The sequence below is a fragment of the Diuraphis noxia genome, unplaced genomic scaffold (assembly GCF_037042655.1).
Source record: "Diuraphis noxia isolate RWA-SAM2 unplaced genomic scaffold, SU_Dnox_SAM2 contig0002, whole genome shotgun sequence".
NCBI lineage: Eukaryota > Metazoa > Arthropoda > Insecta > Hemiptera > Aphididae > Diuraphis > Diuraphis noxia.
Genome location: NW_028301712.1, coordinates 25,121,755 through 25,141,541, shown reverse-complemented (window position 1 = coordinate 25,141,541; position 19,787 = coordinate 25,121,755). Strand labels below are relative to the sequence as shown.

General features: G+C 29.5%; 1 protein-coding gene across 4 annotated transcripts in view; it reads right to left on the bottom strand.

Annotated features, from left to right (window-relative positions):
• ASPP (Ankyrin-repeat, SH3-domain, and Proline-rich-region containing Protein) overlaps positions 1-19,787 on the bottom strand; it is a 105,426-nt gene that overhangs the window by 65,082 nt on the left and 20,557 nt on the right. Inside the window, exon 1 of one of the 4 annotated variants that reach the window (XM_015510524.2) lies at positions 17,292-17,897. The exons of 2 other annotated variants lie outside the window; for them this stretch is intronic. In XM_015510524.2, the coding sequence (XP_015366010.2) occupies positions 17,292-17,543 (252 nt within the window). In that variant the 5' untranslated portion in view covers positions 17,544-17,897. Of the gene's footprint in view, positions 1-10,230; positions 10,500-17,291; positions 17,898-19,787 lie in introns of those variants that run through there. One more of the 4 variants, XM_015510526.2, reaches the window with a different exon arrangement.

The following is a 19,787-nucleotide window of genomic DNA, read 5'->3' as shown; positions in this document are numbered from 1 at the left end:
AACATCTTAAAATTTTAACTGATTCTTAGGATTTTAATTTTAAACAATGCTCATAAGTAATTCTAAAAAAACATCGGTGCTAGAGTAGCGTGCGATCTACTGCTTACATGTGATCTACCTACTATCCAGTTATTTATCGGTAATTTATCGTAAACAACGTTAATGTTATATTTCGTCTCCGATGGTCGATAATAATTTAGTGTGCTTTCCGATTTCGACGACGCACATAGTCCTTATCCGTCATTATTTTCGTCAATTTCCATAATTTTTTTGTTTTTGTTAGATAGTTCCGTCATGCTTGACAAGGATACTCTTTTAACTATTATTAAAAGGGAATGTGAAGGTGGTTCTGTCATTCATTCAGATGAGTGGCTCTCATACCAATGTTTAACATCAGAAGGGTTCATTCATGAAACTGTTAATCATCAAGAAAATTATGTTGACCCCTTAACAGGTGCACCACACACAGGGTGTTGAAAGATCATGGTTGGGTGCAAAAATATCCATACTGAAGGAAAAGAGATGCGTACCTATCCAATTGGCTAAAACGAAACTTATATTATGTGGATGATTATTATATTTTATATTTCCAAAAACAAACTGGTAGATCGCACGCTACACTAGCACCAAAACATCGTAACATTTATTGGAAACATTCAAAGTAAATAAAATACTTTAATATACTTTAATAATACTCATAATAAGATAACATATTAGGAATATTTTAAGCAATATTCTAGTCATATAATATTATACAATATATTTATACATGATCGAAAATAATATTAAATTACAAACCATTTGCATAGTACCTACCATTTATTTAAATTTTTAGTTTAAAATTATAAACACACGTTTACAATAAAATTACATTAATGATTTACCCATCTACCTATCTATCTCTCTCTCTCAGTAAGTTAGATAATATTTAGGCTATTACGATAGCTGCAGCTATGGATTTTAGTCACAATATTAATATGTTATGTTGTTAATTTAAATCGTCATTATCGGAAATGAAATAACACAATTGATTTTAAACGTTAGTAATTTAATCGAAAAAGCAATCTCGAAAAATATTAAAACATGATACAGTATTACAATACTATTATCATATTGTCTACTGTCTACAAAAATAAATCCTATTACCAATGCACGTCTCGTCCGAATCTAACGTTGGAAAAAACTATTATGTACCTACCTACTTTTACGCCAGTCGATTGTGTATTGTGCATTTTTTATCGACCAATTGTTGTCAACAATATAGTTTAAAAAATGTATTATTATAGCAGTGTGTAGGTACACCAGCAAAACAGAATCGGTGATGTGAAACGTGGTTTGTCTAAGTACAACAGCTGATGTGCAATACCAGCCTATAGCTATACGATATATGGAAAAGTAGGTATTTAATTTTCATCCTCAGATACTAATATAATATTTACATAATATAATATAAATATTTGTATTATTTATATTACATGGTTTATAGCATGGCACACAGTGGTTAGCGGGTATAAGCGACCAAGAAAAGCATTTACGATTGAATAAACTAGATGTTACTATATACAATTCCCCCAGGTGTTCTACACATTATAGGTATATCAAGAAAACAATATTACAATTTGTTTTTGTTTTTAGATTAGAGCAGAGTTGTTTAATAAGCATCCAATACCGAAACAAATCATTTAATTTAATTTATTTAAACGTCATCGTCTAATTTTTCAATTACAGAAAACTCAAAACGATCGACCGATAATACCGGCACAGAGTAACAATACTGTATATTGCTTACTACATTACTGTAAGTATTTTAAATTTACAATGTAATTTATTAAATAAAATAATGGGTAAATAATCCACGAAGATTTTGTTTTTTCATTTTAAAAATAAACGAAGTCTTATAATATGAATAATGTAAAACAGTTTTGTTCAGTTTTATCTTTCGTATAGGTATAATATGATTTAAGTATAAAAATATTTAAACGTAATCCAGAAACCTAACCAAAAATGAGTAAAATTTACAAAGAGACCATAAACTTAAATAAAAGAATATTTAATAATAGTAGACGTTTACAAATAATGATTTATTTAGATTTATAAGACAATTCGATTTAAAATGTCTGGAAATTTTAATAAATACCTTATATAGGTAGGTACTTTATATAATACAAATATAGCCAGTATAAATTCCATTTTTCACAACGAAATAACATTGTCTACTTTTTGATGTTGTTTTAAACACCGATGCAATTTCCTCGACGCTTTTATTTCGTATATATTTTTTGTTCCCACACAATTTGCATTCTCTCTAGCCTTGATGCTGCTGATCCAAATTACAAGACTTAGGAATGTACGATATGTCCTAACCTCACCCACCAGGCGCACCTCCGTTGTATCTCTGCATGATATGGATTTTAATTAAATTCTACTTTATCCTTCACATCATCATATACATGTGTTATGTGTATACATGCCATGTAAAGACTAAAGACTATAGAGTTTACAAGGGTTAGAAATTCATCCCGTTATTTTCCAATGAACCTGGAGAAATTTCCAATAATTGTTGTTTAATGGAGCAGTTGCACGATGAAGAAAAACGACTGTACACGACCAATAACCGAATATAATATAAATATTGTTATAATATGTAATACATTAGTGCACTTAATACCGCAATATCACATATCCAGTGAACTTTTCAGTATGGGACATATTCCTAATTGCAAATAAAATAAATATATAATGTATATATAATATATATATACATGTTTAATAAAACATTATTCACGTATCTATACATTTTATAATGTCAACACATGAGATGGACTTCCTTATTGTAACCTAAGTCGTGATTACTGCTTTTATTGCCCTGGGTTGGTCTGAGTAAACTAATATAAACCCAAAGCTCCAAATCTCGTTTTCTGTCGACTTTTGCATCTACAACCATACGAGTTCAAATTACTGAACTTTTACATCCCTCTGGCAAATTTTCGGTTAGTAATCGTGAAGGATATTATAGTTTTACTTTCAACTCTTAACTTCAAAAGCGAAGCGAAAAGAAATCTCGTATTATATTAGTGTACTGACGTCAAATATGTTTTCTCATATATATTTTCTGTGAATGTAAAATAAATATATGATTTAATCAATATAACAACCATTAAAAATAAATTAAATCCTTATTATTAGGTAGGTGCTCAATCAATTTAGTTATGGCTTTTATTATTTTTCACGCGTTATAACTATCTCACTAGAACATGATTTTGTGTTATCAAATAATGACCAAATTGACATAGTATTATAAAATGTTGAACGGCATTAAAATGCTGACGAATAAAAAAAAATCATCTATCTCAAAAATACAATAAGTACGTTTATAATATGAAGTTAATTCGATTCATTTCAGAGTAAAAATATATACTAAAACAATTTATAATAAACCATCAATTAACAGAATAATAGTTTATTTGAGCTTTAAAAGAATTAAATTTATGGTTACTATGACTTCATAAAAAAAATCAAATGGCTTTTAGACACAACCGGAATTCCGAAATTAATAATTTCTCACAATCATATCTAACATCATTAATTGTATGGTAACCATTATTAATATCATAAAACTATAAGCAATTAAATGCACAGGAAAAAGACCACTGCATACCCGCAGTCAAAATAATGCTGATGGCATTCTTTGTAAGTTAGTTGGTTGAACATATAATATATATATTAATTTGGACCAGAGCAAAAAAAAAAATTAATTAATATAATTTCGCTAGATCATCATAAATGTTCATTAAGATAAAACGAACGAATATACCGTATCTTAAAAATGAGAAATTTCAAACCAAAAACTTTATCAACGGATTCTTGAAGCGTTTGACAAGACGTATACGAAAAGTTATCTATACCAAACGTTTCATATACTTTTTAATATATTTTGTTATATGCTTTAACTTCTACTATATATTATTGTTGAAATACCTGGTAAAATAAAGTAATTTGTACTTTACTGTGCAAGTTAAGCATGAAAAATTTTAGAATATTCGCATAATAAAGTTCAATACACACAGTTTAAGCGTTAGCACTTTATTACAATTTGATAGAAGGCAGTGCTGTTTATACACGTCGCGATAGTATGTTATCAACGAATAAAAATATTAAACATTTTTTATTGCTAACAATTAAACGTAATAATATAATGTTCATTAAAATATTATGGTGAATCATAATGACTTTGAGTGTTAACATGCACATAAATTACACACTTTGATACGATAATTATATAAGGACAATGGTATTACACTTGATAGGAAATTATCAATCATTGACATAACACTCACTCACTCAGATTAATAATCATATCTATAATGCGATAATGTGCGTATTTTACACAACGTTATTTTATACTTAATACATAGGTACCTACAAATCACAGAACAATCAGAAAAAAAACGTATTCGCATACTTGTAATTTCTACGATTATAATTTGAAAATTTGAAGAAAAAAAAAGGAAATTTTAATTATATATCCAATAACATCATCTGTAGTTGAAGCTACAGTCATCGAATAATGGTTAGTTATAATATATTATAATATTTATATGCTATACGTAAAGCCGTAAAGGTATATTTGATTTGTATACTCCACCGAATTGTCGTCAGTGTTATAGTTATTAAATAATATAAACTGTAATGAAATGTATGTAATAAGTGCATAGAAATTTGTATGTATTCAATCAGTTTTACTTGTTAAGTGCACATAATACTTGAATAAATCAATATAACATATCATACTTCTACAAAAAATTAATTGATGATACGTAAAAATAAAAGTTCACGAGATTATCGGATGTGCCTCCGACACGGATTCCCGCATGTATAGGTAACATGCGTTTAATTTCTTTCATATTTCATCTTCATCCTTGCTGTAATATCCGTAGTCAAGATATTTAAACAAATATTTTTTATCTATTGTAATACATATGTGTGCGTGTTCGTGTGTGTGTGTGTGTGTGTGTGACGACTGTACCTTATTTCGAACAGGCGTTATATACTTCCACATAATATTAAATACAAGCGTGGGATGCGCAGCGCGCGGTGCACGTTTCGTGTTTGGTTTTCTCTAAACAAACGCACCAAGAATCAAGGCGATGGCGCGCCTATAATAATATATAAAACGAACATAATATTGTTATGTATTATTAAAATATGTCAAGTTAAAAACATTTCTTCGGAAATTATTATAAGAGACTCTGCAGTTAAAGACTTGCGCTTTACTCTGAAACAGGCTAGGAGCAATATACTACAACTGCATATTCAAATCATTTTTTGTAATAGGTATTCAAACTTCTTGCATGGATTCATTATTAGTGCTACAATACTCGGGCTACTAATTCATTGTTATTAGCGCTATTAGTAATTTCAACAGGTAACACCACTTACGGTAAGACCTTTTTTCATAATTCGCCCTAACGTTGAGTATAGCACAGTTCTCTGAGAACACATTTTCACCGCTTCTGCTCGTAGCACAATCGTAAGGGTTCAAATTCCTTTATCATGATACAAATAAACTTCATATATCTTTTATCCTTTACGACTACCTGGCGTATTACGAACTCTTCCATCGAAAATTTATGCGGATTGTAAACATTCAACAAATATTTATTATCCAATAACAACCTTACTCTCATCAAAGATCGACTGTCCTGAATTTCTATCTAGTATCTCTTTAAATATCCCTTCCCGTCGTACTAATTTTTCTTCCCTTTTCTCAACACGTTTCCTTTTATATATATTCTTAACTCTTCAATTTTCCATCTCATTGTGCATTTTAAACACCGACTCTTTATTTTCCACATTAGCCAACCTAGTTTCTGTATTATCCTGCATAATCTATATATATTATGATAAATTACACAGTAACCTAACCTAAACAATATTGCCTGACAATAAGACTTATCATAAAAACATACACACACCCCAGAATGGCGCATTTGTGCAACGTAATTAACTAACATCAATTAGCCGTAGTATGTGTAGTTTTAATTTGAGATTTATTCCAAAAACCAAATGCACAAAATTATATTGCTGTGTATACTGTATATTGTACGCTGTTATCATATTAATTGTTCTTTACAAATATACAAGCATATTATTGACTTCGATTTCAACGTACCTACACTAAATATAATACAAGCAACAAATGCTAACACCATGATTAATTAATCCAAGATAATAAGTATTTTTAAGTTGATTTAACTTAAAATAAAATAAAAATTAATTAATATTAATTAATATTTGGGTACGATAGAGTTGCCTCAAATACTAAAATAATATTTTTTTTTTAAACTTAACCTTAAACACATTGAAGCAAGCTGTTTTTCATTGTTGAATACTATACATTTATACTAGTATATATTTATTGAAATATTGGTAGAGATTTTTTGGAGAAAAAAAATGTTTAATTCCTACTACAGCAAGAATAAATAACAGTTTTTAAATAGTTATATTTTTAAATAATCCACATTCTGCAGTGTGTGTGTGTATACATTCTTCAACTACAGATTTTCTACTAAAACGGCAACAAAAGCTCATTTTTATAAATAATGAAAGATAATCTTTTCTATTAAGCCTCTTTATGACGTAGTAATTCAAAAAGAGTTTTTGTTCACTTCCAATGACGTGTTAATGTTATTTGTGGAAACACACCCTATAATATCAATCAATTGGTAAAACCGATCCATTTGTCTAACGCGACCAGGATTTTATCTTTTCAGCCAGACAATAATAATGTTATAAATTAATATGCTTAGTATATATAGAATAACATGTCTTGCTGCAGGTCAATATCAGAATGTCCAATACAAAAAAATCCTTTGCTTATGGTTTAACTTCTATTTTTTTTTTATCATACAACAATGCATAAGCCAACGCAAGACGCAACCAAAGAATACTAAAATCCTAAAGTAATATCTTAAATAATTGTATACACTTTAGAGCAAATAGTGCAATAATACATAATATTATATTGTATTATGATTAGTATTAAAAATATTCCTTTTATAAAAAAATATCTGAAGAACTATTTCACTAGAACTATTTTTAAACTGGCACTAATAATGAATAAAAAAAATTTTAATGCCACAAAAAAATACTAACCGAAAATAGAAAACAAAATTAATTCTATACCAAAAAATTCTTACATATAAAATAATTAAATAATAACCTTTAATTATTTAAAAAGTAATATATACATATATAATAATTTAACTGAGTTTCCATATTATGGGTATAATAAGTATTGGTATATAAATAAAGTGTATAAATATATATTTTTTTATTAAGAACTTTCAATATAAAACTATAGTATATATTATTCGAGATGATATTTTTATGAGTTTGTGGTTGTAAACATTTAACACTACTATCCTTAAATATACAACAATCCTAGACAAATAGTGCCCGAGTGAAGAGTTTTTTTTTCATTTTTTTTTTTATTTTAAAATAAGTTATAAGTAGGTACTTAATAATTTGTGATGATGTGATAAATTTATTACAATTTATAGAAGTCAAAATATTTAAAAAAGAGTAGATTTGATATTTTACATTTACACAAGTGTAAGTCAGATGTCTTCTTAGAGGGAATTTTCCATAGAAAATAACGTTATATAGTACGTTAATAATACATAATATAATAATTAAAATATTTTCATTTAAAAAAAATATTAAAATACAATGATTCTATTTAAATATCCGTGGATGAGAATATATAAAGACTTACATAATACAAGTATTTATTTACTTATCTAAAAAGTAAAACATTTAGAAATTGTTGAGTATTTATAAAAACATATAAAGAAAGTATTTTAATAGGATGAAAAAAAGTTTTGATACAGTTTCAAGTTATAAATTAATTTTTAGTCACCGATCTGGCAAATTGAACAATTTCTTGTCTGATACAATTTACGGTTGACTAACATTCTATATTATATATTTTACACAAACGAGAAACTTTACATAAAATATTACATGTTAAAATAAGGTAAACCTCGATTACGAAATAAGGCTGTCATAAAATTAATTAGGTAAATAATAATGTAAATCGCATAAATTATTTATAATTTGTATTCCGAACTACAACATCGTAACGTAAATTTCTATACTAAAGAACTTTTGTAAATGATTGTATATTTATATCGATTGTTATAACTTAATATATGGTAGACCAATTATCTGCGTATTTAAATATTTTAGATTCTGAGCGAAGAATGAATGTATTGGTTTTATATTTGTGTACGTATTTAATTTTTTTTTGCTTATATTTTTTTGGTATAATGCATCATTTAATAGCACCGCAAATATATAAGCACAATTTTTTTTTTTGCAGGCATTTTAACAAAATTTGATATTGAAACAAAAAAAAACGAATTTTAGGAACTATATATTGCTATCCAAATAAATATTATTCGTATCAACAAACTTGAAACTTTTTGCAATTACATAAATTGATATTTTTACATAAAATACAATTTAAAAAATATTATTTAAACTAATTTTAAGCTATATACCTACTAATTTATATTATAAACATTTTTTTTATTAGCATTTTCTATACATTATAAAAGTAATAACACCGTATTATTATTTTCCTAGTTAGACTTAAATAGAAATTTTAAAATATCGAATATAAATAGATACTATTTTTTTATAATCGTTTTTACTTCAATGTTGTCAAAACATTCTGTTATATTATGTAATTCATTGCAATTTCAATTTTAATACCTGAAAATTTAATTCAAGGTTTCAATTATTTTTTGCTTATTACTAGATATTTAAAAATATCCAAAACATATAGACATAATTATTTTTATTATAGGCTTTAGGAGATTTTGGAGACGACATTGAATATTCAAACGAACAATTACGATATTTTATACAGGTAACGGTCATAGATATTTTTTTTTAATTCGAAATATATTAGTCGGAGATAAATTAGTTCAACCTATACCGTACAACTCATAATTATATAAATCGGTGTTTAATATATTACAATATATCTTTAGAAATAGAGGCTAACCGTTTCCGCTAATAATGATGTTTTTTAATACAATGATATAACATTGAATTCAAATTTAACACATCAATTATATTAACCTATTCAATGACGATATACAATCGAAACCTACTGTACAGCAGATCGAGCTACAAGCCTAAGGTACAACCTAACCTAACCTAACCTTAGCAAATAAAACAGTTATCATTTCGTTTATAATTAAACCTATCCTCAATATCTAAAATTCAAAAACATGTTAATAAATTGTTCTACAGTCTCTTTGGTTAGTCGCAATGACATTATAGACTATTCGTTGGACAAAATATATTATTATGACTATTATTTAAGTAGGTACCAGGTACCATTATTTATGTATGTTGAAATGTTGAAAAATATTAAGTACAAGTCTCTAAGATTCTCTAAATATATATAGAGTTTTGAATTTTATATTAAAAATGCATTATCTTTAAATTGCATTAAATTTATATTTCATAGACATTATTGTTATACCAAAAAACTAGATGAATATAACATATAGTAACAAAAAGAAAATAGAAAAAATAATATGAAAGTCCTGTAAAGGTATTATATGATATTTTGTATCTCAAAAGGTGTTTATTTATGACTAGTAGCAAAATAATTACCAACTTAATTGATTTTGATATGATTAACAATACGTTTTGTCTTCGTCTATAAAATTGTTCTTGTTAAATTTGTATAATTATCTCAACGGTGTATGGGTAAAATGTACAAACTCATTAATCAGAAGTAATTTTGTGAAGGTATTCAAAGTATTCACGTTATCAGTCCTGATTAAACAGCAGCAGAGATGTCAAACATTAGGATTTTGATATATATACATTTTTAGCAGAAACCCGGTAGCGGAGAGAAAAAAACTAAAAAGTATTCGCCGTTCCGCAATTTCTAACAGTTATAAATAATTAGGCAAAGCAAAACCAATTTTCGCTTTGGACCTTCGCACCGTATAATTGTTTCACCAGCGTGAAAATTCATTATATCCATGCCACAACCGTTCCAATGGTAAATTACTTTCTCTTTCATTCTGTAGATTTTTCATTCGATTTTAATTTTTTTCTTTTGAACACTATCAATACCATTTTTTAATGTTGGAAAAACTACGACTGTATTACGTATTACGTTTTGAATAGAGAAAAACTCACGTGTTTGTATCCGGACCATTTGAGCGTGCGTTTCATTCGGCTAACTTCTTTGCCTAACGATTCAGCCATCGGTGTACATGCCATATTCAACGTGAAGATGCGAAGATATTTTTTAGATGCGTGAGTCACCTACTGACGTTTCACAACAACGTCGTAGTAAGAGGTAGGGAATGAGATACGGTCACGACCTCGACAACAGTCCGACGACGACAAGTGAGTGAATGTATGAGTATATTATGTTTACCTTCTTCAGTGCATGCGTGTATGGTCTGTATGTATATTATATATACGTTAAACGATGCTAAAGAACAATATAAAACGAATTTATTATTCGTTGTCTCAGACACAATATCATATTAACTAAAACAAGTCCGAATACTTAATTTATAAAGATATCATCTATACCTACATTTATATAAACTATGATTAAATTGTAATAAGAATACGCGCACATTGCATGACTTAATCATTTCAATCGTATTCTAATTTTAAAATTGTACGATAATTTCCATATAGTAAATATAAATGAAGATATTTTCACCAGAATTTCGAAATTAAATCAGAAATTGTTTACTATGCATATAAAAAACTTATATTTTAAAAGAAATCAATACTACTCAACAAAAACAAGTGCGAGACAAATAAAAGTCAACAAACATATAGGTTGATTATTTTTATTAAAAAAATATGAAGGCATTATTAATAGAAAACAGCCATTTTTATAATATTATGAATATGTATTTATACCAAGTTGGATTGAAATGCAAACGCCGCAATTAAAAAAAAAAATTAATTAGACTGGATATGCTTACTTACGTAAAACATATAATATTAATCATTCATAACAAGCTTGGCACGTTTATTAAAGTGTTAACTTGTGAACTGCCGAACAACGAATGAAATGATATAAATGTATATGATCTCTCTTATCAATAACCCCACCGGAGAACTAAAAGGGTATACAATCCACATGGCCTATCAGTGATGATGGATATTTCGTTGTGCGCATTTTTCATTAAATCTCTTTGTTTTACAATTTAATTATAATAAAACAAAATAAAACAATAGGATTTATACGCACAATGTGGTTGGTAAAAAAACATCACTGGTTACCCGGATAAAATACTGGTGATGCAAAGGGTTAAAAACGTTTCCGGTCGTAAAATATCTACGTAAAATCTTCTTTTTACCAGTCAGTATTATTTTGAAAATGTAAATTCTTGCGTATTTCTCTTTGTCGTTGTCAGACGTTATCAAAACTATAGGTATTTGGTTAACACAATGAAAAAAAGTTTTTAAACAATTTTTTAAAGTTATAGGATATATTATAATATATTCTATGCCATCTAAGTAAACCGACAGTGTAAGGAAAATCAGGACCCGAAAACTACGACCGATCATTAACAACAGGGGAAAAATAAACTGAACCCACTGATGTGTATCAGCCGGGAAGCCAACATGTTGGTTGTAGTGGGAAAAACACTAAGAGGGAGACGGGTCTAATTCTGTCCACTTAAAAATGTCAACACGAAAGACACTTTAAAAATAAGTGTTACTGGCTTGACTTTGTGGAGCGCCCTAACATTGCTACGTTATATTATTACATACGAAATTCTTTCCAATTTATGGTTGAAACCATGCTGAAAATTATACACAAATTAATAATAGACAATAAACGACTTTGTATACCTAAACTAAACTAAAAGATATTTTTATCGTATCTTTATACTTTTCAATCTATTTACAATATACTTTTCTATTGATTAAAACAATAATAGATAGATTTGGTAAATTAACGTAATACAAAATTTAGGAAATTAATACTTAGATAATTTAAGCATTAAGCAATACAAAGTATATTACCAATAATATTGTTCCATACAAAGTGTAATAGATAAAACTGGCTTTTGGAATAACTTTTGTTTAAATTAATATTTTTTATTTATTTATTTTTGTTCATTAAGTATAACCCTAGCGCTACATGTATAATACATTTTTTTATGTTTATTTTTTAGTACTGAAAAAAACTTAATTTAATAAAAAATTCTTGGATGAATTCAAAATAACCTATTTTTGAATCTGAATATAAGAAAAATTTTGATGGTAAAAAGATTTATCTAAGTCAAGCAGTTTAATTTTTAGAATTTTTTTTAAATTTTATATTATTTCGTAAATAATTTATTTATCATATATAATATTAACAATTTTTATCATACGTTGAATTAGCATAATTTTTTTTTTTTTTCAGGTCTTTCTGTTACACCCCGTATTATAGATGAACAAATCATACGTGACATTCCGTTGGTAATATGGGGAGCCATTTTTCTCTAGTATAATTCGATGGGGATGCAAAATGATATGTTTGTCACTTTAAACTCTATAAAGTAGATTGTATTAGGTGGTGACAAAAGAAAAATTAAGGATTCAAAGTAAGATTTAGCGGGTTTATACAACGAAATTTTGATTTATCGATGCCAATTTATTGAATTCGAAATTATTTTTAAAATATTTTGTTTATTTATAAATTATCGAATAACAGTAAGATGAAAAAAAATATATGTTGATATATTAATAAATTGTTTTGTCAGTGATAGACGTTGAAACAAATATATTTAATTATCCCATGTAAATAAGGTTTTGTAATTTCTATTTATCAAATTTATGATTAAAATTATAAACGTTCATACTAAAACGTAATTAAGATTAGCTAAAATTGACTAATTTCCGTGATATTATATCGCAAATTAATGAACAAATTTATACTCTCAGAATTTTTTTATTTCATGCTATTTAATTATTATTATGAGATGAGTGGGAGACTAAGCTTCCAAAACATATTCATAAACTGTATTAAGTTTCTGCACCCCTGGTATGTCAGCCAAATACCATTTATAAAACTAAGTATTTTAGTACTTATATACTACTATAACTCATATACTACTTACAATACCTATATTTCTGCTTAAAAGCTTATAGAATGTATTTTCACGAATGTATTATTACAGCTTAAATAGCATATTTGTATAGTCTATAAAATTCGTACGACATCAAAATAAATATTCAATAGCATAGAAAGCTCCAACGAGTGCTGTTGTTAGGTATATACCATCATTCATATATAATGGTACATTTTTGTTTTATAAATTACAGTTAATAAAATTTTTAAATAATTTAACTGTAAAATAATGAAATACTTATAAGTTGACAATTTTCTTCATTATAATTTAAAATCTGAAGTCAAATCCATCTCAATCAGTCTAACCAGTCTATACAACTATAAAACAAAACATGATTTATATTTACTTTAGAAATCAAGCTATCCAACATAATAGTCGGAACACCAGTAAATGAAAACAGATAGAAAAGATAAATGTTGTAAATTTGAGTTTTCCTTTTTTGCAGGAAATACTCAACCTTTTTGATTGTTTACCGAGAAATACATATTTGCGTGTGAAAAACGACTTCTTGTCTGAATTATGTATTGATTCGATTTCTTCCAAGACTTCAAAACTCTAAAGAAAACCCGCAACTTTAAACAAATAGCAAACGGCTATATTTTTAAAAAAATAATTAAATAATTTCATCAGAATAAAGTGTAGGTAATGTTTAACAGTGATTTTAACAATTATATATTTATAATTTATATTACATAACAAAAGAAAGTTATTCAATTAAATTTCGAAGTTAAAGTATTAAAACCTGTCGAACTTTTAGACTAACTTACAATTTAAAATAAATTATCAATAATAAAATTATTAACAATATATAAGTGGAACTTTGAGAAACAATAATTTAATAATCAACAAAAATTAAAATGTTGTTAAATAAAAACCTGTAATACCTTATTTTACGGTAAAAATAATAAGACATTTTTTGTTAGACAGAAGAAACACAAGACCATAATATAATAATTAATTTTAATTAATTAACAGCAACTTGATGTTTTTTTTGTATAAATCGATAAGGTTAAATGTAATACCACTTACAATGTCACAATCAATAAATTCTCAAAAGAAAAGTACTGCAATAATACATTTTTAAAAATGAATGCAAATAATTATAATACACATCTTAAAACAGAAAATATCACATTAACTATTCAAATATTTAAATACGGATAGTTTTTTTTAGAATAAAAATGTCAACTGGATGTTAAAAATTACTTTTTTTACTCTTTTCTACATTTTAAATAAAAAAACATATTTATAAATCTACGTAAAATGCACTTTCTATAACTAATGCCGTTTACGTTATCCAGTGGTTAAATTGAAAAAAAGTGAAAATGACAACGAACCGTGTAATAAAACAACACGATTGACATTATTTTAAGTGTAGTGAATTAGTAATGAAAATAAATTATAATTAAATTTTTACTTTCTCCTTTTAACCACAAAAACAAAATAAATTATTTTCAATACCTAAATACGACTTTCAAAGAAACGATTAAACAATATAAAAAACTAAGATATGTAACGTATATTTAAACTAATAAAACATAATTTGTACAGTTTATTCTGTCCATGAATGCATAATATGAAAGCATAAGAAAACAATGATAGTTAATTTGTAATAAGAATCGAATTTAAAAATAAAAACGTGAATTTTTATATCTGTTAGAACACAATATAGTTAATTTCGTAAACATTAAAACTGATATAAGGTCAATTCACAGAATTACTATTTGATGGTGTAGTTTTTGCGGTAGATCAACCGTTTACCGAAATATTTTTTTCTTAAATATACCTACTTTCCGTCCCCAGTGTAAAACAACTGTATTAAATAGCGAATTGGCGCGCGGTGTGGCGCCAAAAAGAAAAAGTAGGTAGGTAACATATTAACTACAGTGAGAAGGAGAAATAATACCAAACATATGGACCCGAATCTGCCGCGTAAAAACTCGTTGCTGAGGAATCCCAATATCCCATGGAAAAGGTAATCTCAGATGGTTACCGCGGCGTGGACCACGTGTTGGAACCGGTTTCGAATATTATGCTGGACCTCCGTAAAGATATATAAATGGATTTTTAAACAGCAACGACGAGGGTTCTTGGGTGGGAGGCGGGGGTGCGTCGGCGTGGAATTCCAAAGCATATATTGCTATATAGTAGTGTATGATGTAGTGTGAATGATGGTATTATACAGGGTGAAACTATACATAATATTGGAACACTCCGAACTGTTCAACCAGAATAACATGATACAGTACGAAGTCTTCATCGACATTTTACATTAAATACATAATCTGTTATTATATTGCACGTAACCACAACAATCTTAACTAGACAAAGTAGTAAAACACGTCAATCTCCTTGGTCCATCGTATTATAAGTGAATTTCTGCACGTGCGAGATTAAGCAGCACACAGCAATGCATTGTAATAACGATGCCATTGAATCTATACAACAGAGTTGTTGTTTCCATGCTCAAAAATGTATATCGACCGTTTTTTCAGACTCATACGAAATCCCACACACACGTCGTGATACATTAGTTTAGCACCATGGTCCTTCATTACCTATATCTTAATAATTACATGATTGTTATAGGCGGGGTTATAGGTATATTTTATATATTTCTATGTACCGAATTTGTGAACTCAAGTCTTACACAATGAATATTGTGCAGTTAAATATCATATCCGGAGTGAATTTCGAATTCCATACACACTTGATAAGCAATTATCATTAATTTAACATTTAGAAGCACCTATCCGATTTTACAAATGCATCTATACTCCTATCATGTTTTTTTTTTATACCTATAATGGAAATTCAAAATGTTTTTGCATCAAACGATATCTGTCAATCGGTATGTTAATTTAAAATTGTATTCCGTGTTTTTTTTTTTGCATTTAATTTGAATTCCTATGCTACACTCACATATAAATACGTATATTTATTTACATTACTGATTAAAACTGATCAAACAACAATTTGTTCTGTGTATAATCAACCGGAATTACCACTGTAAATACGTATTTGGATTTTACTTCTCCATATTGAGACGCCTGCAATAAGCAAAATTATACTGTAGAAAATAACTAACTTGTATAGATTTTTCATTTAAAATAAAAATAATATAGATATAGATATTTTTATAAACGACGAGATTCTTCCTCTTAAAAAAAAATGCTGTCCGCAAGGCATAACAAGAATAATTTCTGTGTTTAATATTATTCATAATAATTAATTTGTTAAAAAATTTTGTCTGAGAATATGTGATACGTCATGTTAAAAATATATATAATATTATATTACCATTATTTCGGGTAAATAATATCGTTATACAGCGCATTGCAAACAAAAATATAATTGACGAATGAGGAGATATCACAAACTCGCTTTGTGATTACTCGGCGGATAACGAAAACGATTAATCAACAATAAGCAATAAAATAATAACCGACGACGTGTGCAGTTTTTTCTATTTTTTCTTTCGAACGAAACGACACAAACCGATAAGTCGCATGACGCCCTAAGATCATGTGTAGTGCAGCGGCCGTGTGGCAGCACTAATCGTGCGGATTACGAAATTCGATGACGGTATAGAAAAAAAAATTATCTAAAAATGTAAATTTCTTTTAACCGACTGCAATGTAATCATATACTGCCGTGAAATAAAATATTATTTCATTCGTACGTATTAGCCGATTAAGTACGAAATTTGAGAGATTTCAACCGCTGCGTGCACGATAATATTTTAATGCCAGACACCACACCACGATGACGATTTAAATTGTTGCGCAGATTTGAAAAAAAAAAGGGGGTGGCTAATGAGCATAGCATTTCTTTAGGTGTTGCTTATAATGTTCAGCTGTTCCCCTACAGTTTTCTGCAGGTTGCCGAATACCGGAATACCTGCGCCTGCAGGTGTACACTTTACGACGACGATGATAATAATAATATTATGGCGACGGACGTCTACAAGCGTGGGGCTACTTGAACCACTATGTGGTCCGAATTCTCGCCCAAAACACGAGACCCGAACGTTATCAAATTTGGAAAAATTATAGTAACACAGTCGTCTTCAACACATCGTAATATACAATAAGTGGTACTGACTTTGCGTGCGTAAGGTGCGGCGGCGTTGTGGGCCGTGGTGCGGACGGTGGTGCGGATGGTAGTGCGGGTGGCCGGCGTCAGCGGTACGGGCGACGAGAAAACCGCCGGGACGACTGTCGCGCTGACGTGCGGTGATGGTTTCTCCGGCGTGCCTTCGGGCGGCGATCGCGACGACGACATCTCTTCCGGCAGCCGGCGCTGTCTAGCCCGCCGCTGACTGAACCTGATCAACGGACACCGGAATATTCCCATGACGACGGTGGCGGCGGTTCCAAGCGGATCAGTCTCCGGCGACGGCGGCGGCGGCGACGACGATGACGGTGGAGGTGGCGGCGGTCGCGTACCGGCGGCATTCAAAACGAACGCGGCGGAAACCTGCACGGGCAGCGGTGCCGGCGACAAACGCCGCCGACTTGATGATGGTAGTAACTATAGTGAGCGGTAATAGTTGTTGTTGTTGTCGTCGTACGGCGACAAGCGGTATCGACAAACGACCGCAGCGGTGAGCGGAGAAATACGCGCGCGAAACATACGGTCCGCGGACGAGAACAGTACAACCGCGCGGTACGTATGGGAACCGGTACGCGGCGCACGACTATATTATTGTACGGGACACGCGTGTTGTACGGGCTTAGCAACGACGGTCCTGGCCGCCGCCGCCGCCGCCGACCGAGCCGACACCGGTCTCGCGCCCCACCGGTTACGGTTGCCGCCGCTTCGGGTGGGGCGCACGCACCGCATGTCGTTCAGGTGTGGAATTCCAATAATCCGGCAAGAATGCGCGGCGGTGGCGGCCGAGGGTCATCTGTGTGGAGCAAGGTTGGTTTGTGTGCGGTGCGTCCATGCGCCGTGTTTATGTCGTTTGCGGGCGTTGTTGTTATTATTGTTATTATCGATCGGCGCATACGTTGCGCTTTCGAAAGATCAGATCTCCCGACGATATTTTCATCGATCCGACGCCTTGCCACCCGAATCGACCAGAAAAGGCGAATACCCTTAACACACCTGTAAAGATATTTTACCAATGCGTGATTCCGATCTCGACTACAGACCCTATGTCAGCCGTCCACGGCAGTAATCACTGCTACTGCTCACGTCTTGCACGTTACGTCGACGGTTTCTGATCGTGTACTGGTCTCACCCACAATCAATACGGGCCGATAAACGTCAAAAGTCGTGTAATATTGTCATATTATTATGTCGTTCATATCGTTCAGATTCCATCAGATCTCCAAAAATGACATGAATTACAAAACTCGAGAACAGATCCAAGAACGCTGTGCGCATGTCTATATGAAAAATGATCACCCTTTCAAACAGGCAAATTAAATTTATCGAACGAATTTTTATATAAGATCTAAAACTACATTACTAACATTCGTTAATGGGATTCGTAATTTTATGTGGTCTCTTTTTTGACCATATTTACACCAACATATTTTGATTTTCAATACATTAATAACTTAAACGGTATAAGGTTTTGATGACTGTTTACGTTAATAAAATTAATTAAACAGTAATATGACGTGGTCAACAAGCACAGGAATTCAATTAAAATAAACCGTTTTTTGTTAATGGAAAACAAATATAGAGGAATGAATACCATATAAGTCATAACACAACACAAACGATATCATCAATTATTCACATTATCAATACAATTTTACGAGTTCACAAATATTATTCAAATATATAGGTACAAACAATAATAGCTTATGAAAATTAGAATCTATAGTATCTACATATCTTCGCCAAAATATATTTTATTTTAACGTTATCATAAATGAAATAATTAAAAAAATACTTTTCCTTAGCTATTAAAATATAACCATATAGACAATGTAAGTTCTTAACTTTTAAAATTTTGTTTCGATTTATGGTGCTCATGATTTTTTTTTCTTTATCAAAAAGCCTGAATATTATACTTAACTTTAACTAGTTTAGAAAAATAACGAACTTGCCTAGGTTTAGCTATTTCATGAAAACATACAATCCCATATACATCTACAAACATTTTAGTTTTACGTTATATATTAGGTATAGGTAAACATGAATTACTCCTAGGTACTTTAAAAACTAATAACTTTTAAGGGCTATAGATATAAATATAAATTATTAAAATAGTAAAAAATATCCATTCAAAAAATATATTTATTAAATGTTAAACATAAATCTTTTGAAAATTAATTTTTAGAGTTGTATTATAGTGTAACTAGGTACATCTGTATAGTTAGTATATATATGTAATATGTATCACTAATAAACATCCATAAAAACTGGTTTTTTCTTCATTCGTCATCGCAAAACTATTTCTAATTCTGAAAATAAAACTGATTTTTATTTGAAACACTAAAATGAGGTGTAAAATTTCTTTTTAACTTTTCATTAGACTTCAAACCAAAATGAACATATAATTTATTTGTTACTCAAGGACAAGCGTTTAAATACTGACGTATTATGTACATATATGTATAATATAAATACAAAACACAGAAC